This window comes from Haplochromis burtoni, unplaced genomic scaffold, assembly GCF_018398535.1.
Source record: "Haplochromis burtoni strain Fernald_Lab_line unplaced genomic scaffold, NCSU_Asbu1 Contig_441, whole genome shotgun sequence".
NCBI lineage: Eukaryota > Metazoa > Chordata > Actinopteri > Cichliformes > Cichlidae > Haplochromis > Haplochromis burtoni.
Window position 1 is genome coordinate 207,439 of NW_024582802.1, and position 18,072 is coordinate 225,510.

The following is an 18,072-nucleotide window of genomic DNA, read 5'->3' on the forward strand; positions in this document are numbered from 1 at the left end:
GTGGGAGTTTGAGTTTTGCAGTGGGAAGGTGTGGTTGTGTTTATGTAGCTTTAAAGAAGGGTGTTGTGTTTGGACATTGGGGGACCTGGTGGTAACGTTTGTGACATGTGTTTTAGCATTTGAGAAAAACTGTAAAGAAGGGTGTTGTGTTTGGACATTGGGGGACCTGGTGGTAACGTTTGTGACATGTGTTTTAGCATTTGAGAAAAACTATAAGTAATGCACTATGAATCTGAAAACAAAGCTTTTTTTAATAAAAACAATGTGTTCCTAACCCAGAGACACATGACCTGAGGGGTTATGTTTACAGGTTGTTTTTCTTCTATCTTATTTTCATGAACATAATATCTCTGAAACACTTTCTTCAATTTTCTTTTTTCAGACTTTCACTCTTTTTGACTTATAACAAGCGGGGATTTTCACCAAATTTCACATTAGGTTGGCACTTTTGGATTGACTGGACACTTAGCTTTAGTACCTAACTAAAGCTAATCTGGAGCGATTGAACTCTTCTGTTGCGTGTAAAGATGTTTGGAACTTGTAGCCTCTTTGGAGCATATTACATGCTGTCATGGCAACAACTTTGCATTCTGTCCAAATTGGCTGTTTTGCCAACCATACCTAACAAACATACCCGTGAAGGACCACTGTGGGCGGGTATGGGTGAACTATGGGACTGTGTGGGCAGGGCAAACCCACATTTATTCTATGCGGTCCCCACTGTGTGTTACACAGAGTCCACAGCAGTATTTGATTTCAAATACCTTTTTATTGAAGTCCTCCAAGGTCTTCAGTACAAATTAAATGAATCTGTATGCTTGGATTTCTACTACAATGTCACTGCTGTTGCAAACAACACCCAGGAAATCGTATTATAGGTTTTTCAAAACCCAGCCATTATTTTGTGCAACTGAATAATTAAAGGCAGATTTTAGACTTGATTTAATTGTTTTTATCAGAAGTACTACATCCAGCTGCATCCCTATATTGACACTTCCTATCTGAAATCCATAATACTCCCATGGGATGCACTCGTAAGGAAAACAGTAATCACCAGTTCCGGTATCACCTAGACTATCCAATAAAAACAAAGGACTAAAAAAGCAAAGCTCATCATTGGATGCTGCTGAGTGACGTCAGTGGAGTGTAGGCTTTAGGACCCAGCAGCAAGGAGGCTTCCTTGTATATGCCGTTGTGATGATCTGCAGGCAGACGTGCGGGGAGGAACGCGCATCTCCGGTGCTGAAGCAGAAGGCTGGAGGAAGGGCAGGACAGCATCACCCGGTAAGACACTCAACAGTTGTTCTGTGTGTGCGCATTGATTTAGCTCCTGATATCACTGATGGAACCGTTAACTCTCCCTGTTATATACAGTATATGTATTATATAGAAATTCAACTTCATTTAGAGACGATTGGAGCAGAAAAGTCTCTGCCACAGTGACACATATTCATGGGACGGGTGATCTCTCGTGATAGCTCAATTTTCATGCATGTTTCCTCACGCGATTCTGACTGCGTGTCGTGATAGTGTTTTGACATAGGTGTGCGTCGGTATTCAGGGTAATAGCTTATAGGCTTTTCACGATGCAACCCCCCCTGTTGGGATGTGAGTGGCGTTGGTATACACACAGCAGGGATTTGTTGCTTTAGTCTTGAAACTTTTATCTTAAAAGGTTGAAATCGAAATTATATTGGAATCGAAATATTGTTCATGTCAAATTGTCGAATTCATACCTAAAATAATTTATTTAAAAAAAACAAAAAGACTCTGAATTAAAAATCAATCAATAAGCCAATGACATCATCAAAGCTATAAAAGCCCTTTTTAAGTTATTTTGTATACATTTTATCAACCTTACTGTTTCAAATATTTTGTATACATTTCCTGACTTCAGACTTCTGGTTTACATTATTTTATTTTAAAAATGTGAGAAATGTAAAATGGTTTAAATATATATATTTTTAATTTTCTTCTATAAGGCACAAAGATGAATGATCATCCACTGGACAAAGGCATATTTCTAACATAAAATAAAGTATAATCCCTTTACTTTCTTTTTCAGTCTTTACACAAACTGTATATAAAAGATAAACATAAGGCTTAAAAGGCTTCTTTCTCATGGATACTTTGTGCTTTCAAAAAGAAAGTAATTTATGGTCTCAGTCACTAGTTTTAAGTATTACTGAAAATAACATCTTCTCTTTAAAATGTGGTAAAAAAAAAATACTGTTACTAATACTAATAGTACTAAAACAGTAATCTTAAGGTATGTCTGACAATTCAAAATCAAAAACAGCACCACTGAAAGTTAAGAGCTGCTAAAATAACAATGAAGAAAATCCAATGAAATTGTCAGCGTGGCTTTTTTCCTGGGAGTTGCAATAAACATCCGGGCATCCACACAGAAGAGGGTTTATAAGATTTTGCTGAGTTAGAAGTTAGCAGGAAGTTAGCTACCTAGTTTAAATCTAAATATAATATTCCATCTGCTCACTCACTAAAAAACAGACAAAAAATACAGCTCTGCTGTTAGTTTGCACAGGAACAGACAGAAAACCATACAGCAGCAATGTGGGGAGGGTTCATGTGCTAAAATAATGTGCTAATATAACCACATTAGCAGAGGGAGGCTGTAGAATAAATTATTCTCAGTCTGCTGGAAAGAGTAAAGAGTGATTCAAATGTTGGGTACCTGGGACACCATGGGGTGCAGTGTACACAGTGAGCTGTTAAAAACTGAGCTTATAGATGTGCCGTGCATGAGTAATACTTATAAAAAGTTGAAAGGTCTAAAACAAACACAGATTTTTTTTGAAGTGTATTTCGATTAACTAAAGAAGACATAAACAAGTTAAGACACTTTGAACCAGGCACAGGGTTGATACACCATCACCTAAAATCAGATTACAGTGGCTATGTCTTTCTTTTATATACAGTCTCTGGGTTTTTGTGAACTCTTGAGAGAAATATGTACCTCATTAGCAGAAAAATGCTTCAAAATGCTGGATGTTGTGTTCATAGTGAAGTGTTTTTAGAGCGTTTTGATGAAAACAGCTGTCTGAAAATAAAGTGATGGTTTGAGTGAAGCTGGAATCAGCAGTTATTAACCTCAGTAAAAAAATACTCTCTGTTGAGCAGAACACAGGAAAGGGGACAATTGTGGGTTAATCAGTGTGAGTACACATTGTAAATTGATCCACTGTTACCATGGAAATATTGATTAGTGCTGTTTTAAAGTCCCAGCACAAAACAGTCATTCCTTCATGATATTATACCATAACTGTACTTTGTTCTTCCTATAAATAACAATAAACTATAGAGGACCAACCTATAAAGTTACAGAATTTACAATATTACATATATTTTTAATTCTTACCTTTCTTGGCTACAGAAAAGGAAAACAGCATTTTTTAAAAGCTAAAAATGGAAAAAATGTTACTGAAGTAGTTTTAAAAAAAATACACTTAAAATATTTTTGTAAAAGGAAAATTCAGATTTTATGTATTCAATAATTTATTTAGGTTTGGGGCAGTTACCATTAAAACTACATTACATGGCCTTAAAACTACATTCCCTAATTTTGTGAATGCATGCAGCAGAAAACTTAAAATGCAACATTTTAGCGTTTTGGCTCATCCGTCTGTGACGACAGAGTGCACTTGAGTTATTTGTGGATAAGCAGTGCAGCATAAATCAAGTCGATTTTAGCAGAGATGTAATGTTATCTGTTTTTCAAGGACACTCTGGACATTTTGGAAAGCAGATATCATCGTCCAAACAATAGTCCTAAGATATGTTCCTTATTGTGACTGTGTAATAATGTAGGATATTGCCCTGGGGACTGAGCATTGCACAGGCTCTGGTGGTTTTTAAAATTTGTTAGGTTGGTCACGTCACAATCCTGACAGCACGAGGCTTGAAATGCTCGTGTTTCGTAGAGACAAAGGATTGCTGATTGTTTAACAAGAGCCCAGCCTGCATTTCAATCCTTCTCTTTCTTCAGGGGATCGTAAATTAACTGATGGAGCCACTGGCTGTTTCCTCACTGTCCCACCAGCAGCTGAGCATCTAAGCAGCTAAGCCCACCCCTCCTCCACGCCAAAATAAAAACTGATATATAATTTGGATTTACATACAATACATGAAACTATCGGGTGTAAGTGGTGGTGCTGATGTATGGTTGTGAGGTAAAAGCCAATGATCGCTCCAGAGGACCAGTGAGCCTGTAAATCTCTGAGCTAGTCCATTACAAAGCATTATAGGGTGACATGTAACTCTCTGCTGTCTTATAAATAACAACTGGTTGAAGCAGATGAGGCTGAACAAGCATTAACAGCTGTATTAAAATAAGATAAGACTCTTTATATTTGAACAAGTTTTAACACTTACCAGTGGTTTATTTACCTAGTTAGTTAATAGTAAATACAGTGATGAGTTATTTTGATTTCTTTCATCTCTACTTTAGCAATTTTACTTGGAAAGAAATGATAAAAATTTCAGGATTAAACTGTTTTCTTGGTCTTTTACTGTACACACAATCTGTTTGCTGGTCAGTTCTTAAATAATCCACAAAGTTTTTGGAGACATAAAAAATGAATTACATGAGTCATCGATTGTTATGATGTCTGTCTAAAGTCTGTGACCACTATCTTATCTTTCCACTCGTGTAAGTGGGAGAGGGGAAAACATAAAACATGGGATCCATTGCATTGAGGTGAGGTGTCAGACTCGGTCAATCAACAACAAAACTCCTCGGGGTCTTTGGTTTGGGATAATTGTTGGAACCAAACTAACAACGTTTTCACACATACACTGCAGTGGCAATGGGACATTTTCTGTTTGTTATCATCTTGGAACATCTGATTAAATTATGATATATCTGTCACCTCGATGTATTTAAACTACTGAGGCCACATTTTTTAGAATGTGTGGCTAACAAGATGTGCATTACATTAAAAAAATGAATATAAAGTGTGCACTCTTTGTTTCATTTGACAGTTTTGATTCTTTGTGGGTGTTCACAGATCCTGTCTACTAAAAATCTTTCTTCTCTGCCAATCAGCATAACTTGGGTCTAGAGCTGTTGATGCACATGATGTATCACAGTGAAGACTTGTGAACTGAGAGCTAGCCATGCACCTCTCTGATTCTTCATAATTACAGAGAACAGATGTTGTTGCAGTTATTAGAACATAGGCACTTCATGCAGGACTGAATTAGACACAAACTAAATCCCCGTCTTGCTGTTGCTTTTATTGATTTTTTCCAGCTTCTCCATTTGCCTTCTTTAAGATACAGCCCTAAAGAACTATGGGAGGTGTTGCATTGGATGTGGGTGATTCCAGGGTGAAGGCTCCAGACGGAGGCTGGGGCTGGGCAGTGCTGGCTGGCTGTTTTGTCATCACAGGCTTCTCCTATGCTTTCCCAAAAGCGATCAGCGTGTTTTTCAAAGAGCTGATCAGGGAGTTTGGTGTTGGATACAGCGACACTGCATGGATCTCCTCTATACTGCTGGCCATGCTCTATGGCACAGGTAGGCTGTTACACGTTGTTCAGTATTCACATTTTTTTAAACTCTTTGTACTTGGAAGCATTATGTACCTATGCAGTTCTTTAATTTAAAAAATACTGCAATAGAAGCTTTTTGAAACTCCCTTTTGCCCCATTTCATCCTAAACATTTGTTAGAAATATGTTATTTTCAAGATAAGGATCGAGCACTGAACACTGGAGACAGGCACAGAACAAAACTCCACAGTCTGCAGCCCTGGATCAAACATAACAGGAATCCCGGAAGTGTGAGCAGGACAGAAAGAGGGAAACACACACCATGCTCAGATGTCATGTTTTCAGCTAGTAGCTCTTTGCGAATCGACTTATTGGTGCAAAAATTTATTTTTTTTGCTGTCAAACTGTGTAATCCATGGCATCACCTGAAGATTCAGATTAAGAAATTGGAACAAATTGTGTGTTAATTAAAAAGTGTCTCTTTGCAAATTTGTCTGACGTGCAGACACAAACACTGGTTCGTTTCTTGAGCTTTGTGTAAAGAAATAAGGGTTAGCTCGAGGATTTGATGATCTCATTTTGAAAAGAATGTATCTGCATATTCTCAGAGGGATATTTTATATCATATTAACAATGATATAAAATGTGAAATTTTGGAAAATGCTTGTGTTTGTACCTTAATACTCGCCGCTTTTCTTTTCATGTGCTGCACACTGCGCCTGATGCATGCAGTCATACTATGTTACACTTTGTCCAGGTCCCCTGTGCAGCGTGCTGGTGAACCGCTTCGGCTGTCGTCCAGTCATGATGGTGGGGGGCCTCTTTGCCTCTCTGGGAATGATTCTGGCCTCCTTTGCCACAAGTATCATCCACATCTACCTCACTGCTGGAGTCATTACAGGTCACGAACACTTGTACATTGTCAAATAAAATCACACAATGCTTTACGCCCAATAAATTAAGAATAGATTACAATACAATTATTAGAAGAATGCATTAATGTTTTTCCTATATTTCAATACATCATAATCAAATTATCCCTGCTTGCTCTGCATTTGTTTTTCCTTCCTGCTCCCTCCCCCATTGGGCTTTTTATAAGCTGCTTAGGTTTATAAACACCAAAAGGTGCTTTGTAAGGTACACCGGCTTACAACTACTTGGTTAAGTTTGGGAAATATTGTGGTCTGGGGTCAAATAAGCCCCTTCACCAAAGGACACCTTGTGTTTAACTGAGACAAGCCTGCAGCTTTGATAATGAGAACACCCCGGTGTGCTGCCTGGGTTAAGGTTACAGTGAAAGTATACTCCACCGCAAGTGCTTATCGGATCATTGAGCAGCATTTGAAACCGTAATGTAGGTTAGTGGTACAAAGGTTACAAGGTAACAACACCACAAATACTTTACAGGAGATGCTGTCAGAAAGTTTGCATCATTATACCATTAAGATATATTAAATCATATGGCTGATGTCATGTAAACAAGCTCTGCATGAGCATATCTCAAACATTAGAGTAAGGTTAGAAACATCTTGAAATGCTTTGTCTCCACATCATGTAGAAATGTAGGGAAAAAGAAAACTATGTTAATGAAAGCAGGTAAGTTCAAGTTAAAAAGGCTGAAGAGTGTAACCCTTTCTTTTATTTGCTGCAGGTCTTGGATTAGCCCTGAACTTCCAACCTTCTCTGATTATGTTGAACCGCTACTTCAGCGAGAAGCGTCCTCTGGCCAATGGCCTTTCAGCAGCAGGAAGCCCCGTGGCCCTTTGCTGCCTCTCGCCACTGGGACAGGTGCTTCAGTATCAGTATGGATGGAGGGGAGGATTTCTTATCCTTGGTGGTATCCTGCTGAACTGCTGTGTGTGCGGGGCCCTCATGAAGCCTCTGGTGGCCCCAAAGAACCTTAAGGCCAAGAGCTTCGAAGAGGACAATGACAAGGAGGAAGAGGGGAAAGAGGAGAAGAAGAAGCCAAAAGCCAAACTTCTGGACTTCTCCGTGTTTAAAGATGGTGGCTTTGTCATCTATACTGTGGCGGCATCCATCATGGTGCTGGGACTGTTCGTGCCTCCTGTATTTGTTGTTAGTTACGCTAAGGAGCTGGGAAATGAAGACACCAAATCTGCTTTACTGCTTACTATCCTGGGATTCATTGATATTTTTGCACGGCCAACGTGCGGTATAATCGCTGGACTCAAATGGGTCCGGCCTCGCTGCGTCTACCTCTTCAGCTTTGCTATGCTCTTCAATGGAGTCACTGACCTGATTGGCTCACAGGTGAGTGATCACATACTTCCTTGAACTGGAAAATGAAGTCCAAACATTGAAGGTTTCTGTTCATTATTTTGTGTTTGTTCCCAGGCCAAAGACTATGCCTCTCTGGTGGTATTCTGTGTCTTTTTTGGCGTCTCCTATGGGATGGTGGGTGCCCTACAGTTTGAAGTTCTCATGGCAATTGTCGGTACTGAGAAGTTCTCCAGTGCCATTGGCCTTGTGCTTCTCATGGAGGCCATTGCTGTGCTGGTGGGGCCACCGGGTGCAGGTCAGTGTCACCATCCTGGGCCATTTGACCCAGCGCCTCTGTGTATGTGTTCCCGTTACTTCCTGTTTTACTTTGGTAGTCTCCCATCTGTGCCATGTTTTGCTTTGCTTCTCTTACTTTGACGGTACCCTGTCTCATGTGTTATGTTTAGCTTTGCGTCCCAGCTGTGTTCCTCATGAGCTTCCTGTTCCCTCGTCATTCCCTGTGTATTTAAGCCTTTTGTTTTCTTCTGTCGAGTGTCGCAGTCTCCCTCATTCATGGCAGTGTGTTTCCCAGTTTGCCTCTTTGTTTACTTGTTCATACATGTCCCAGTATAGTTTTGCATCATTTCCCTTGTGTCAGCAATAAAGCTGCTTTTGAGTTTACATTTGGCCTCCGTGAAGTCTGCGTTTAAAAGGAAGACTTGTTTTATTTGGTAGTAGCTGTTGATCGTGAGCCAAACAGGAAGATATGAGGTTGTATCCAAGACCAACGGGTCATAGTTGGGACTTTAGTGATTATTTAATTGGCTCATGTCCTATACACAGTTCAGTAGCTGTAGAACCACTGTTAACAAAAATAACTTGAAGTAACTGTTCTCTGTACCACTTTATCACTATCTCAAATCATGTGAAAGATTTAAGATTTTCACCCACTCTTCTTTACAGCATTACTTCAGGTCATGGAGGTTTGCTGGCATTCAATTAAGCACAGCTCTCTTAAGGGCCCACCACAGTGTTTAAATCAGGTTGAGATCCATTGCAACACTTTTTTTTTCATATATTCTGTTGCAGCTTGGCCGCTGTGCTTGGGGTCAACATCCCGCTGCAACAAAACAAACACAAATCCTCACTCCTCCGCCACCGTGCATGAGATGTAGCGCTGTGCCTAATGGCCATCTCCACTTTGGTTTTATCTGTCCAGAGGACATTGTTCATGCTTGTTCATCTTTTTCTACCCTGGACAGTCATGAACATGCTAATTGTAGCCAGTAAAGACCAGGCTGGTAAACTGCCAAAATGATTTTTAAAGAGGTGTTCACATTACCTCTGGCAAACCTGATCTGGGCCACCAAAGGGCCGTCATTCTTTGCGGTATGTGGGCCATGTGTAAGTTGTGTGCAGCCACGGGCCAGTTGTAGACACACTGCTGGCCCAGATCTGTTTCAGCTCTGGGCCCAGATGTCAGCCTAATGTGTACCTTAATCAAGCCATGTAATAACAACATGTGCCAGAAGTGCTCTATACAACATGTCACATTCACCCAATCGCACACTTTCTCTAAACTGAGTGCTTCCTAACTACATTCATTCACATAAACACTCTTGACATGCAGACTGGAGGAGACAGGGAACCACTAACCTCCCGATCAGTCGGTGACCTGCTCTACCTCCTGAGCTACAGCCATCCACTGGCAAAGATGAGTAAACCGTCACTAAGTTTTGGATAAAGTGTACACTCACAAACCTGTCAAACCTGCATTTGAAACGTTGGCTACCATAGCAGTGTAGTATTGCAACATGGCATTTGAGTCTTCTAACTAAAATAGGACAATAGGAACATAAACAGTGCCATCACTGCCAGACCTGGCCCACATCTGGTTGACATACACCCTGCCATGACACCAGTCAGTCAGAAGTGCCACCTGATGCCGGACCCAGGGAAGACCTGTTTTCTATGGGCCTGGGCCACATACACCAAACCACAATCGAGCCAGATATGGCATGCCATCGCATAAACAGTGGCGTCATTGCCAGACCTAGCACACATCTGGTTGACAAACACTGTGCCATGACACCGGTCAGTCAGAAGTGCCAGCTTGACACCAGATCCAGGCCAGACCTGCTTGCTATGTGGGTACATACCCTTTTAATTGCTTTGGACTGGTAAACATGCACTTAGTTGTTGTTTTTTTATTGGACTGCATGTATACTTCATAAAAACTGTTCATATGTTAGGGTTAGTCACTTTCTGTCTACAGTTTTATTGTACAGGATGATTTAAGCACATTTTATGAGTTATGAGTGCAGAAATTCAGATAATTAAAGAATCCATAAACGTGTCACTATATGTTTATTTAAACCAGCATCGCCACAAATGAAGCGAAATCATTTCTACTACATAATTGCATCTTTCACTGTGTTCTTCCGTTTCAGGCCGACTGCTCGATGCCACCAAGAAATACATGTACGTCTTCCTGCTGGCAGGAAGCGAGGTGGTCCTCTCCGCTGTGGTTCTAGCTACCTGCAACTTCTTCTTTATCAAAAGGAAGCCCCAGGAGCCATCTCACAAACTTGAGTGCATCACAGTCACAGATGACACCAAGACAGAAGTATGCAGCAGGCCTTTGGAGGTAAATGATGAAGAGGAGAAGGGAGAGAGAGAGGAGCAAGAGAAGGAAACAAAGAGGGAGGTATCGAAGGAGTTGAAGGAGGAGGAGGAAAAAGACAAAGAAAAAGTAGACGAGGTCAGGCCAAAGAGCGTAACAGTGGACTCACAGGAAGTGGAAAAGTTCTTGAAAGAGCCCCAACTAAATGGTGGCATGACCCCCAGTCCTGAAACATGCCTGTGAAAATGGGTAGAAGACGGGATTATTTTCCACACAGCTCAGTGACGTGAATGGGACCACACCGTACTGGATAGTTATTCCCCATGATGTAGTGTTTAACCCAGGTGTTCGTGTCTGATATGGCAGATTAGAGTCACTGCCGTATCAAATACTAATAGTTCTGTGAGCAATATTTTATCTCTAGATGTTTTTAGTGTGGTTAGCTGTCACAACACTGCCTTGTCTATACAGTTCATGTTAAAAGCCACCAGCAAATAAAGTTGAGGGATAATTTGAAAGAATATTCTGTGTTTTTACTTGAAAAAAAAAAACACATGAGAAATTCAGTAAATGTTGTGTAAACGGTTGATTCAGCTTGTTTTAAAGGGTCAGGAAAGCTTTATGTAATGATGGTTGTGTAATGACCAGAAGCTCCTCTCCACCCGATGTCCAAAGCTGCAAATGATCTTCCCACCTGATCTGTGCCGTCACCATTGAGATTGATAAAACTATGTTTTTTAGGACGAACTTTCTAAAGGTTGTTCCCAGTCAAGTGGTAGCTGTGTGTGGATTAGAAGCAGGCTCCAAATATTATTTGTAGCTTCACTATGATGTTAGGATTAGTTTGATGTTTTAAAGAAGGAAGCAGTCGGTTCAGTCTGAAGTGCTTTTCGTTGAAGGTACCAGTCTCTCTTACCCTCCTTCACTATCAAGCATCAGATGTTTTCAATGCACTGTGGTACATGTGTTTGACTGTGGGTATCTGTTGTTGGGCTTAATGTGCTGATTGTGTTGTTCATCCCCCAAAAGCACCAAGTTACGCTACAAAGCAAATTATATACAGATAGGATAAAGACGCAGTATGTTTGTATGGACCAAAAGACAGGCTGACTATATGTGTGTCCCCTTAGGATGAAACAGGTGTGGTTAAAGCATCGATTTACTGATGACTATAAAGCTTTTTCCTCATGTTGCCTACATGCTTTGTACTGCCTGTACTGTTTGTGTTTCAGTGAAACAGAACATTAAAGGGATTGTTTTGGCTTTGTGTCACTCATTTTAATTTTCACAGAAATAAGTGCAGAGATGCAAACTTAGTGAATGTTTGAAAGATGGCAGAAAACATGAAAGGAACTCCTGGGATGGAACTGTGCAGACTTTTACCATTACTATTACTATTATGTTATTTTGTATAACTTTTGCAGGCACCTACCAGGAAGTTGTTTTACAGTGAGGAGAAAAAAGAAACATATTTTCTGTTATAAATATTATATCTCTCAGATTTGGATAAAGACCAAACACGTAGCTAAAAGAGAGTGACTATAGTAACTACTGCTCTATGTCTAAATCGGTAACTGAAAAAAAGCTGCAGGGTGCTTCCTGAAATACATTTTCTCAGCTGTGTTTGCAATACTTGGATTCATAACCATCGGTTCTCTCAGACCATTACTTTAAGTAAAATCTAAGAATCAATAAATAACATCTAAGTTGAAATCAAACGGGATTGTTACAATTCAGTAAGGAGACAGCAGGAAATATAACACAACAGCTGGGTGAACATTGAGATCTGTCAGTATCCATGGTGACGGGTGATTTCTCATGCAAAGATGAGTGAGTGGGGCTTTGTGTGCCACTTAGATTAGTAAAGGGCCATAATGGTTACATTTGGATCATTTAAAAGGTTGACTGGTTTGTAGGACGGCCTACCACAACAGCAACCTGCCTGCAATAAATGCTGGACGTCTTGTTTCTTTTAAATTGTGTATGTTATATGTTGTGTTTTAAACAAACAGAGCTTGTCGCTGATTGTTATGCTTTGTCTTCGTTTTGTTGTTTAAAGCTAAAACACGAGTCAGTGTTATTTGAATGTAGAGTATTTGCATTTCTGTGTGAAGCTGCAGTTAAACAGGTGGTGAGGAGATATGTGACTATGTGAGCTTATATACTCTCAAGCCCATGTTGTTTTTGTTTTTATTCCATTAACTGTGTTACCATGTTGACTGTTAATCCGAAAATGGAATAATGTCGCTGTTCGCACCTTACTACTAATTCCTGCTGAATGTCACATCAGTCAAATACGACCGATCCAGACTTTTGTTCTAAATGATTTGACTCTATTTTGTGTGGAAACCATATGTTCTAATGCAGAAATAAATCTTTACGACTGTGTAAATGTCTTGACTATAAAAATGTAATCTAAATACCTGTGTTCAAGTGTCTGTTTAAATCTATATTATTTATGTAAGAAAACTTTATTTATAAAATGACATTTTAGAATTGCACAAGAATTGCCTCAGAAATCATTGGCCACATGGTCCGTGGGGTGACCTAAAATATGATTGGCCCAACACCATTAAACAAGAGAATGTCTGTTTCACAACACCCTCACTATGTTCTTGTTCTCTCGCCTGTGCCACCCCATTAAATACATTACTGGAAATTGTTTTATTTTACATTTAATATAGTTTCAGTGTTGTTTTTGTTTTTGTGTGGATGGTGTGTGTCAGAGGCCAGACTTACAAAAGGCAGTGCACTCACAGTCTTATAGACATCCAAACATTCCCATGAATACCTCATCAGGCAAATTGCAATAACATTTTGACCAAACTAACAGATATTAAAACTAAACATAGTACCTCTATATTTTTCCATCCATCCATCGCATATCCTTTTCAGGGTCGCGGGGGGTGCTGGAGCCTATCCCAGCTGTCATAGCGCGAGAGGCGGGGTACACCCTGGACAGGTCGCCAGTCTGTTGCAGGGCTAACACACAAGGACAGACAACCATTCACACTCACATTCACACCTGTCGGCAATTTAGATTTTTCAATTAACCTATCCCCACAAAGTGCATGTCTTTGGCCTGCGGGAGGAAGCCGGAGTACCTGGGGAGAACATGCAAACTGCACATAGAAAGTAATATAATATAATTGCAAAAATAATTGTTTGCATGACAAGCAGTTATGCACTTTTTCTTAAGTGAGATTTAAAATGCCGAACACTTAAAATAATCACATATGTACGGTCATTGTACGTGTACTGTAGATTTATTGTTTCGTCTGGCGCTTCCATGCACCACAGCACATGGGGTCAGTAAAACACTGACGTAGACTGATGCCAACTGCTTTTAAGCAGACGAAGAAGAACAAGCGGGGGAAACTGAAAAAGGTTTCCGACCGGCGATGTTTCGCTGTTACACATAGTTGGAAAGTGCTACGCCAGGACTACAGGTGAAAAAAACCCTAATTCCTAGATTTTTAAATAGATGCAGTCAACACATGAGCAAGGTTAAACGTAAATGTCTTAGAGCTGTATCATTATGTTGGGATATTTTCTCTGTTTCTTACTACGGTGGGACATCATGCGGTACATGTCTGTTCCCTGCGGTTAGCTTTGCTAGCTACATGTTGACAGAGTTCAGGCACAGTTGAAGAGTCAGTGATACATGCTAGAGACACTGGAGCCACAATTTGTCCAATTGTCATGGAATAATAAAGAGTACACTTTCGTTAATTAATTTGAATAATAAGTGGACGATTTAAACCAAATGTAAATAAAAAGAAAACGGACAGTTCACTACTATAATTATACTGCAGCCCAATAACACAGTCAGGAATTCAAAAACCCATGCCTTGATGAGTTTTTGTGTTGAAACTGCAGGAAAATAACTTTTTACCTGTGCAGCTCAGGAGGTCATCTACTAATAACAAGGTTGATGGTTCGATCCCTGACTGCTCCAGTCTTTATGCCAAACATCCTTGGACAAGATGCTTGCCCCCAGTTGTTTGAATGAACGTGTGAGAATGTTAGCTAGAAAGCACCGGCATAGAAAGAGCATTGGATGCTCAGGTAGAGTAGAAAAGCTGCATAAGAACCAGTCCATTTACCTCTTACCCTTCCTTTTCTCTCAAAGTCAGCTGTGATGGCCAAACTTCAGGGCTTTGAGTTTTGGAGGAAAACTCTGAAAGAAGCACGCTATGTGGTAGCTCCCATGGTGGACCAGAGTGAGCTGGCTTGGCGTTTGCTTAGCCGCCGACACAGTGCTCAGCTTTGCTACACCCCCATGCTGCATGCTCAGGTGTTTGTCCGTGACGCCAACTACAGGAGGGAAAACCTCTACAATGAAGTTTGTGAGGAGGACAGGCCTCTTATTGCACAGGTGAGAATCAACACTGAGTTGAGTTCTTTGTTTGTTTGTTTTTAAATAGTAATATCAGTAATTTAAAAATGCTTTTAATAGTTTTGTATTTTCTATTTATTTATTTTCTTTTTAAACTTCAAGACGTTTGTGGTGCAGTAAAAAAAATTCAAAGTGCAGGCTTTTGTTATTTGTCCATTTTTAATTTAAATTTTCAGTTTTGCCCATTTCAAATCCTCCTTATCAGAGGCAAAGGAAGAAAGAAAGAAACAAATGTAACCATTACATCACCTTAATCACTTCATCGGCTGTTGCCTAATCTAAATCAGTGTTCCATCCTCTGTGTGTCAGTTTTGTGCCAATGATCCAGAGGTGTTCCTTCAGGCAGCTTTGCTGGCTCAGGATTATTGTGACGCCATTGATCTCAACTTGGGCTGTCCACAGATGATCGCTAAGAGAGGTAAACCCTTCATTCATATATGAACCCATGAATTTCTTATGTTACCATTTCTTAAAGATTGCATCAGAAAGAATAGTGTTGCCAAACTTGCAGACGAGTGAAAGGGGAACTTGACACTGATGTTTTTCTTTTCTCTTTTCTTTTTTTTAAGGACACTATGGAGTTTTTCTACAAGATGAATGGGACCTATTGGAAAAAATGGGTAAGTCTGTGTTTGTGTGACTGAAGACTGTTGTTGGACATAATGTTTTCACGAATATTCATGATGCAAAAACACTTTTCCCACATCTTCTGTTTGTTTAATCAGTTTAATCTCAGGCACCTAAACTTTCCCCTTATTTGTCAGTCAGCTTAGCCAACGAAAAGCTCAAAGTGCCAATCACGTGCAAGATCCGTGTGTTCAAGGAGGTTGAAAAGACAGTCCGCTATGCCCAGATGCTCGAGAACGCTGGATGACAGGTATGACCTCTGCATTAATTTGAATGAGTTTGCCAGCTCTCCGGCTTGTCACTTCCCAGTCTGTAGCAGAAACAGAATTGTCCTTTTACTTTAGCTGTTGTTGTAAGGGGGGAAAAAAGATTCTTCTAAGTTGAGCTTCGTACAGTGTATAGAAAGACACAGACGAACGGGCTGAAGCTGGGCTATTGTAAAAGTCACCATAAGCAAACTTTGCCAGTATGTATTTTTAAGGATGTGTTCCATTTCTATGTAAAGTCCTTTTACAAATAAGAGCTTTTAAGGAAAACTACATGCACAGAAAACGGTGTGTTACATTAGAAAATCATTTTTAAACTGGAGCAGTGATGAGGAGTAAATTCAGCAAATCTGATGTTTGGTGTGGCTCGGCCATCTTTGTTTTACGCTTCACTGAACGAGCGTAACACACAGCTGCATAGTTTATTTTCATTTCTGACTGTTGATTTGTGTGTTTGCTTTAAATGGTGTTTCCAGAAGCATTAGAATAAATCTGTGTTGATGGGTCTTGACGTGTCTCCCAGCTGCTGACAGTGCACGGCAGAACCAAAGACCAGAAAGGCGCCATGACAGGTATCGCTAGCTGGGAGCACATAAAGGCTGTACGGTGAGCTGCTCGTCTTCTGTATCTGATGTGGGACGTATTCCTGTTTCCAATGTTTCCTAACTAATAATTAAATGCAGTAGCTTTGATATTAAAGCAAAATCAGATGAACCATGAAGCTGATGAGCCAAATAACATTAATGTATATTGACTTCTGTGATTTGTTACAGGCAGGCGGTAAATATTCCAGTATTTGCTAACGGCAACATCCAGCACCTCAGTGATGTGGAGCGCTGCATTCAGGAAACAGGCGTGCAGGGAGTGATGAGTGCAGGTCAGGAGCAGGAGTTTGTTTTATTTATTACTTTTCTTCCCTGATGTGACGATGACGACCATAGCAACCACAATTTCTGTGTTGTATTGTTCTTAGAGGGGAACCTCCATAACCCAGCGCTGTTTGAAGGCCGCAGCCCCCCGGTGTGGGAAATGGCTGAGGAGTATCTAGAGGTGGTGAAGCAGTATCCTCCATGTACTCTGTCCTATGTTCGAGCCCACCTCTTCAAGCTGTGGCATCACACGTATGTCTCTCTTTGCCTCCTGCACTTGGAGATTCTGTTTCCCAGAAATGCTACTGGTCCAGGAGTCAAATATGGCTTCTTTGATTTATAAGCTCAAAAAAAACACCTGCTGATGAGTTTATTGCCTCAGTCATTAGTTTAAATTACTGAATACAACATGATTTTAATTTTACACAGTGTGGAGTAATAAAAAACGATAAAGTCTAGTTTAGGAGCTCCGCCCCTCGTCTATTATGTGTGTTTTAAAACATCAGGACCAATAAGTGACATCACAGTGTCCATCTTTTCCTATACAAGCTGTGGTGGATCAAACTTTCTCTGTGATGACCTACAACACATTTCAGGTGCCAGCATAGATGAACATCTGTCCTCTGTGCTTATTTTAACATCGGGCATGACACCAGGAAGGTCTCAGTAGTTCCTAATAGACTAAATGATAGCGTGTCATGTCTACCCAGTTACTGAGTTTAAACATAACTGCACCAGATCATATTTCATGCTCGCTGTTCATTGAGTGATCTAGTACAGGGTAGGAAACATACACAATGTTTCTTCCTGCTATAGCTCAGCAGTACTGCTTTAAAACGTGACCTTTCCTGCATGCTGCATGCATGTGTCTGTTCAGGCTGCAGATCCACCAGGACCTGAGGGAGGAGTTGGCCAAGGTGAAGACTCTGGAGGGTTTGGCTGACGTTAGCAAACAGCTGAGGCTTCGCTGTCAGGTACAAACAGGAAACATCCTTTCAAATATGCACAACTGAGGAGGTAGCTAAGAGCTCAGCATTACCATAGCGACAGAGGTGAAACAAGAAGCAGACGGACATTATTAAAGTAATCATTGCATGTTTTTATATAGTTCTGTGCTGTGTAGTGGGTAGACTGCAGTCATGTCTGTGTACTACAGACATTTCAGTAACACAGTTCCCAAAGAATCCGTGGAATGATGTGATAATGAGGTGCATTGTTCAGTAGCAAGTAGACTTTGTGTTGCATTAGAAACTCACCATGACCCATTTCCTCTATAGTTTACACATGTGGTCAAGATGTCATCACAGCCTTAACACCTACAAGGTGCAAGAAAGTTCGATTTTTAGAGGCAGACACTAATATTTCAGTCAAATGCTGATATTAACCTGATGTTGTCTGTTGATTCATTTTGGCCAATAAGCTTTAAGGAAAGCGGCACTGACACCATGTATAACTGCTTAGAGCAGGGGTGTCCAACTCCAGGCCTGAGGGCCGGTGTCCTGCAGGTTTACATGTGTGCTTGATCCAACACAGCTGATTTAAATGGCTAAATGACCTC

General features: G+C 40.4%; 2 protein-coding genes across 3 annotated transcripts in view; both read left to right on the forward strand.

Annotated features, from left to right (window-relative positions):
- The first annotated feature begins 1,021 nt into the window (after positions 1-1,021).
- Positions 1,022-12,773, forward strand: slc16a3a (solute carrier family 16 member 3a). Of its 2 annotated transcripts, none has more exons than XM_005945662.2 (6): positions 1,022-1,284; positions 5,273-5,536; positions 6,268-6,411; positions 7,162-7,781; positions 7,866-8,046; positions 9,361-9,544. In XM_005945662.2, exons 2-6 carry the CDS (start codon positions 5,314-5,316, stop codon positions 9,402-9,404), a joined length of 1,212 nt encoding a protein of 403 aa, XP_005945724.1. In that variant the 5' UTR covers positions 1,022-1,284; positions 5,273-5,313; the 3' UTR covers positions 9,405-9,544. The 2 variants fall into 2 exon arrangements, with proteins under 2 accessions (XP_005945724.1, XP_005945723.1); XM_005945661.2 differs by lacking the exon at positions 9,361-9,544 and adding an exon at positions 10,181-12,773 and having other exon boundaries at positions 1,024-1,284.
- Positions 12,774-13,485: 712 nt separating this feature from the next.
- dus1l (dihydrouridine synthase 1-like (S. cerevisiae)) overlaps positions 13,486-18,072 on the forward strand; it is a 10,330-nt gene continuing 5,743 nt past the window's right edge. The window contains 9 exon segments of the mRNA XM_005945663.3: positions 13,486-13,802; positions 14,490-14,731; positions 15,062-15,170; positions 15,322-15,372; positions 15,517-15,629; positions 16,169-16,251; positions 16,419-16,522; positions 16,619-16,766; positions 17,392-17,488. Coding sequence (XP_005945725.1) covers positions 14,495-14,731; positions 15,062-15,170; positions 15,322-15,372; positions 15,517-15,629; positions 16,169-16,251; positions 16,419-16,522; positions 16,619-16,766; positions 17,392-17,488 — 942 coding nt within the window. The 5' untranslated portion in view covers positions 13,486-13,802; positions 14,490-14,494.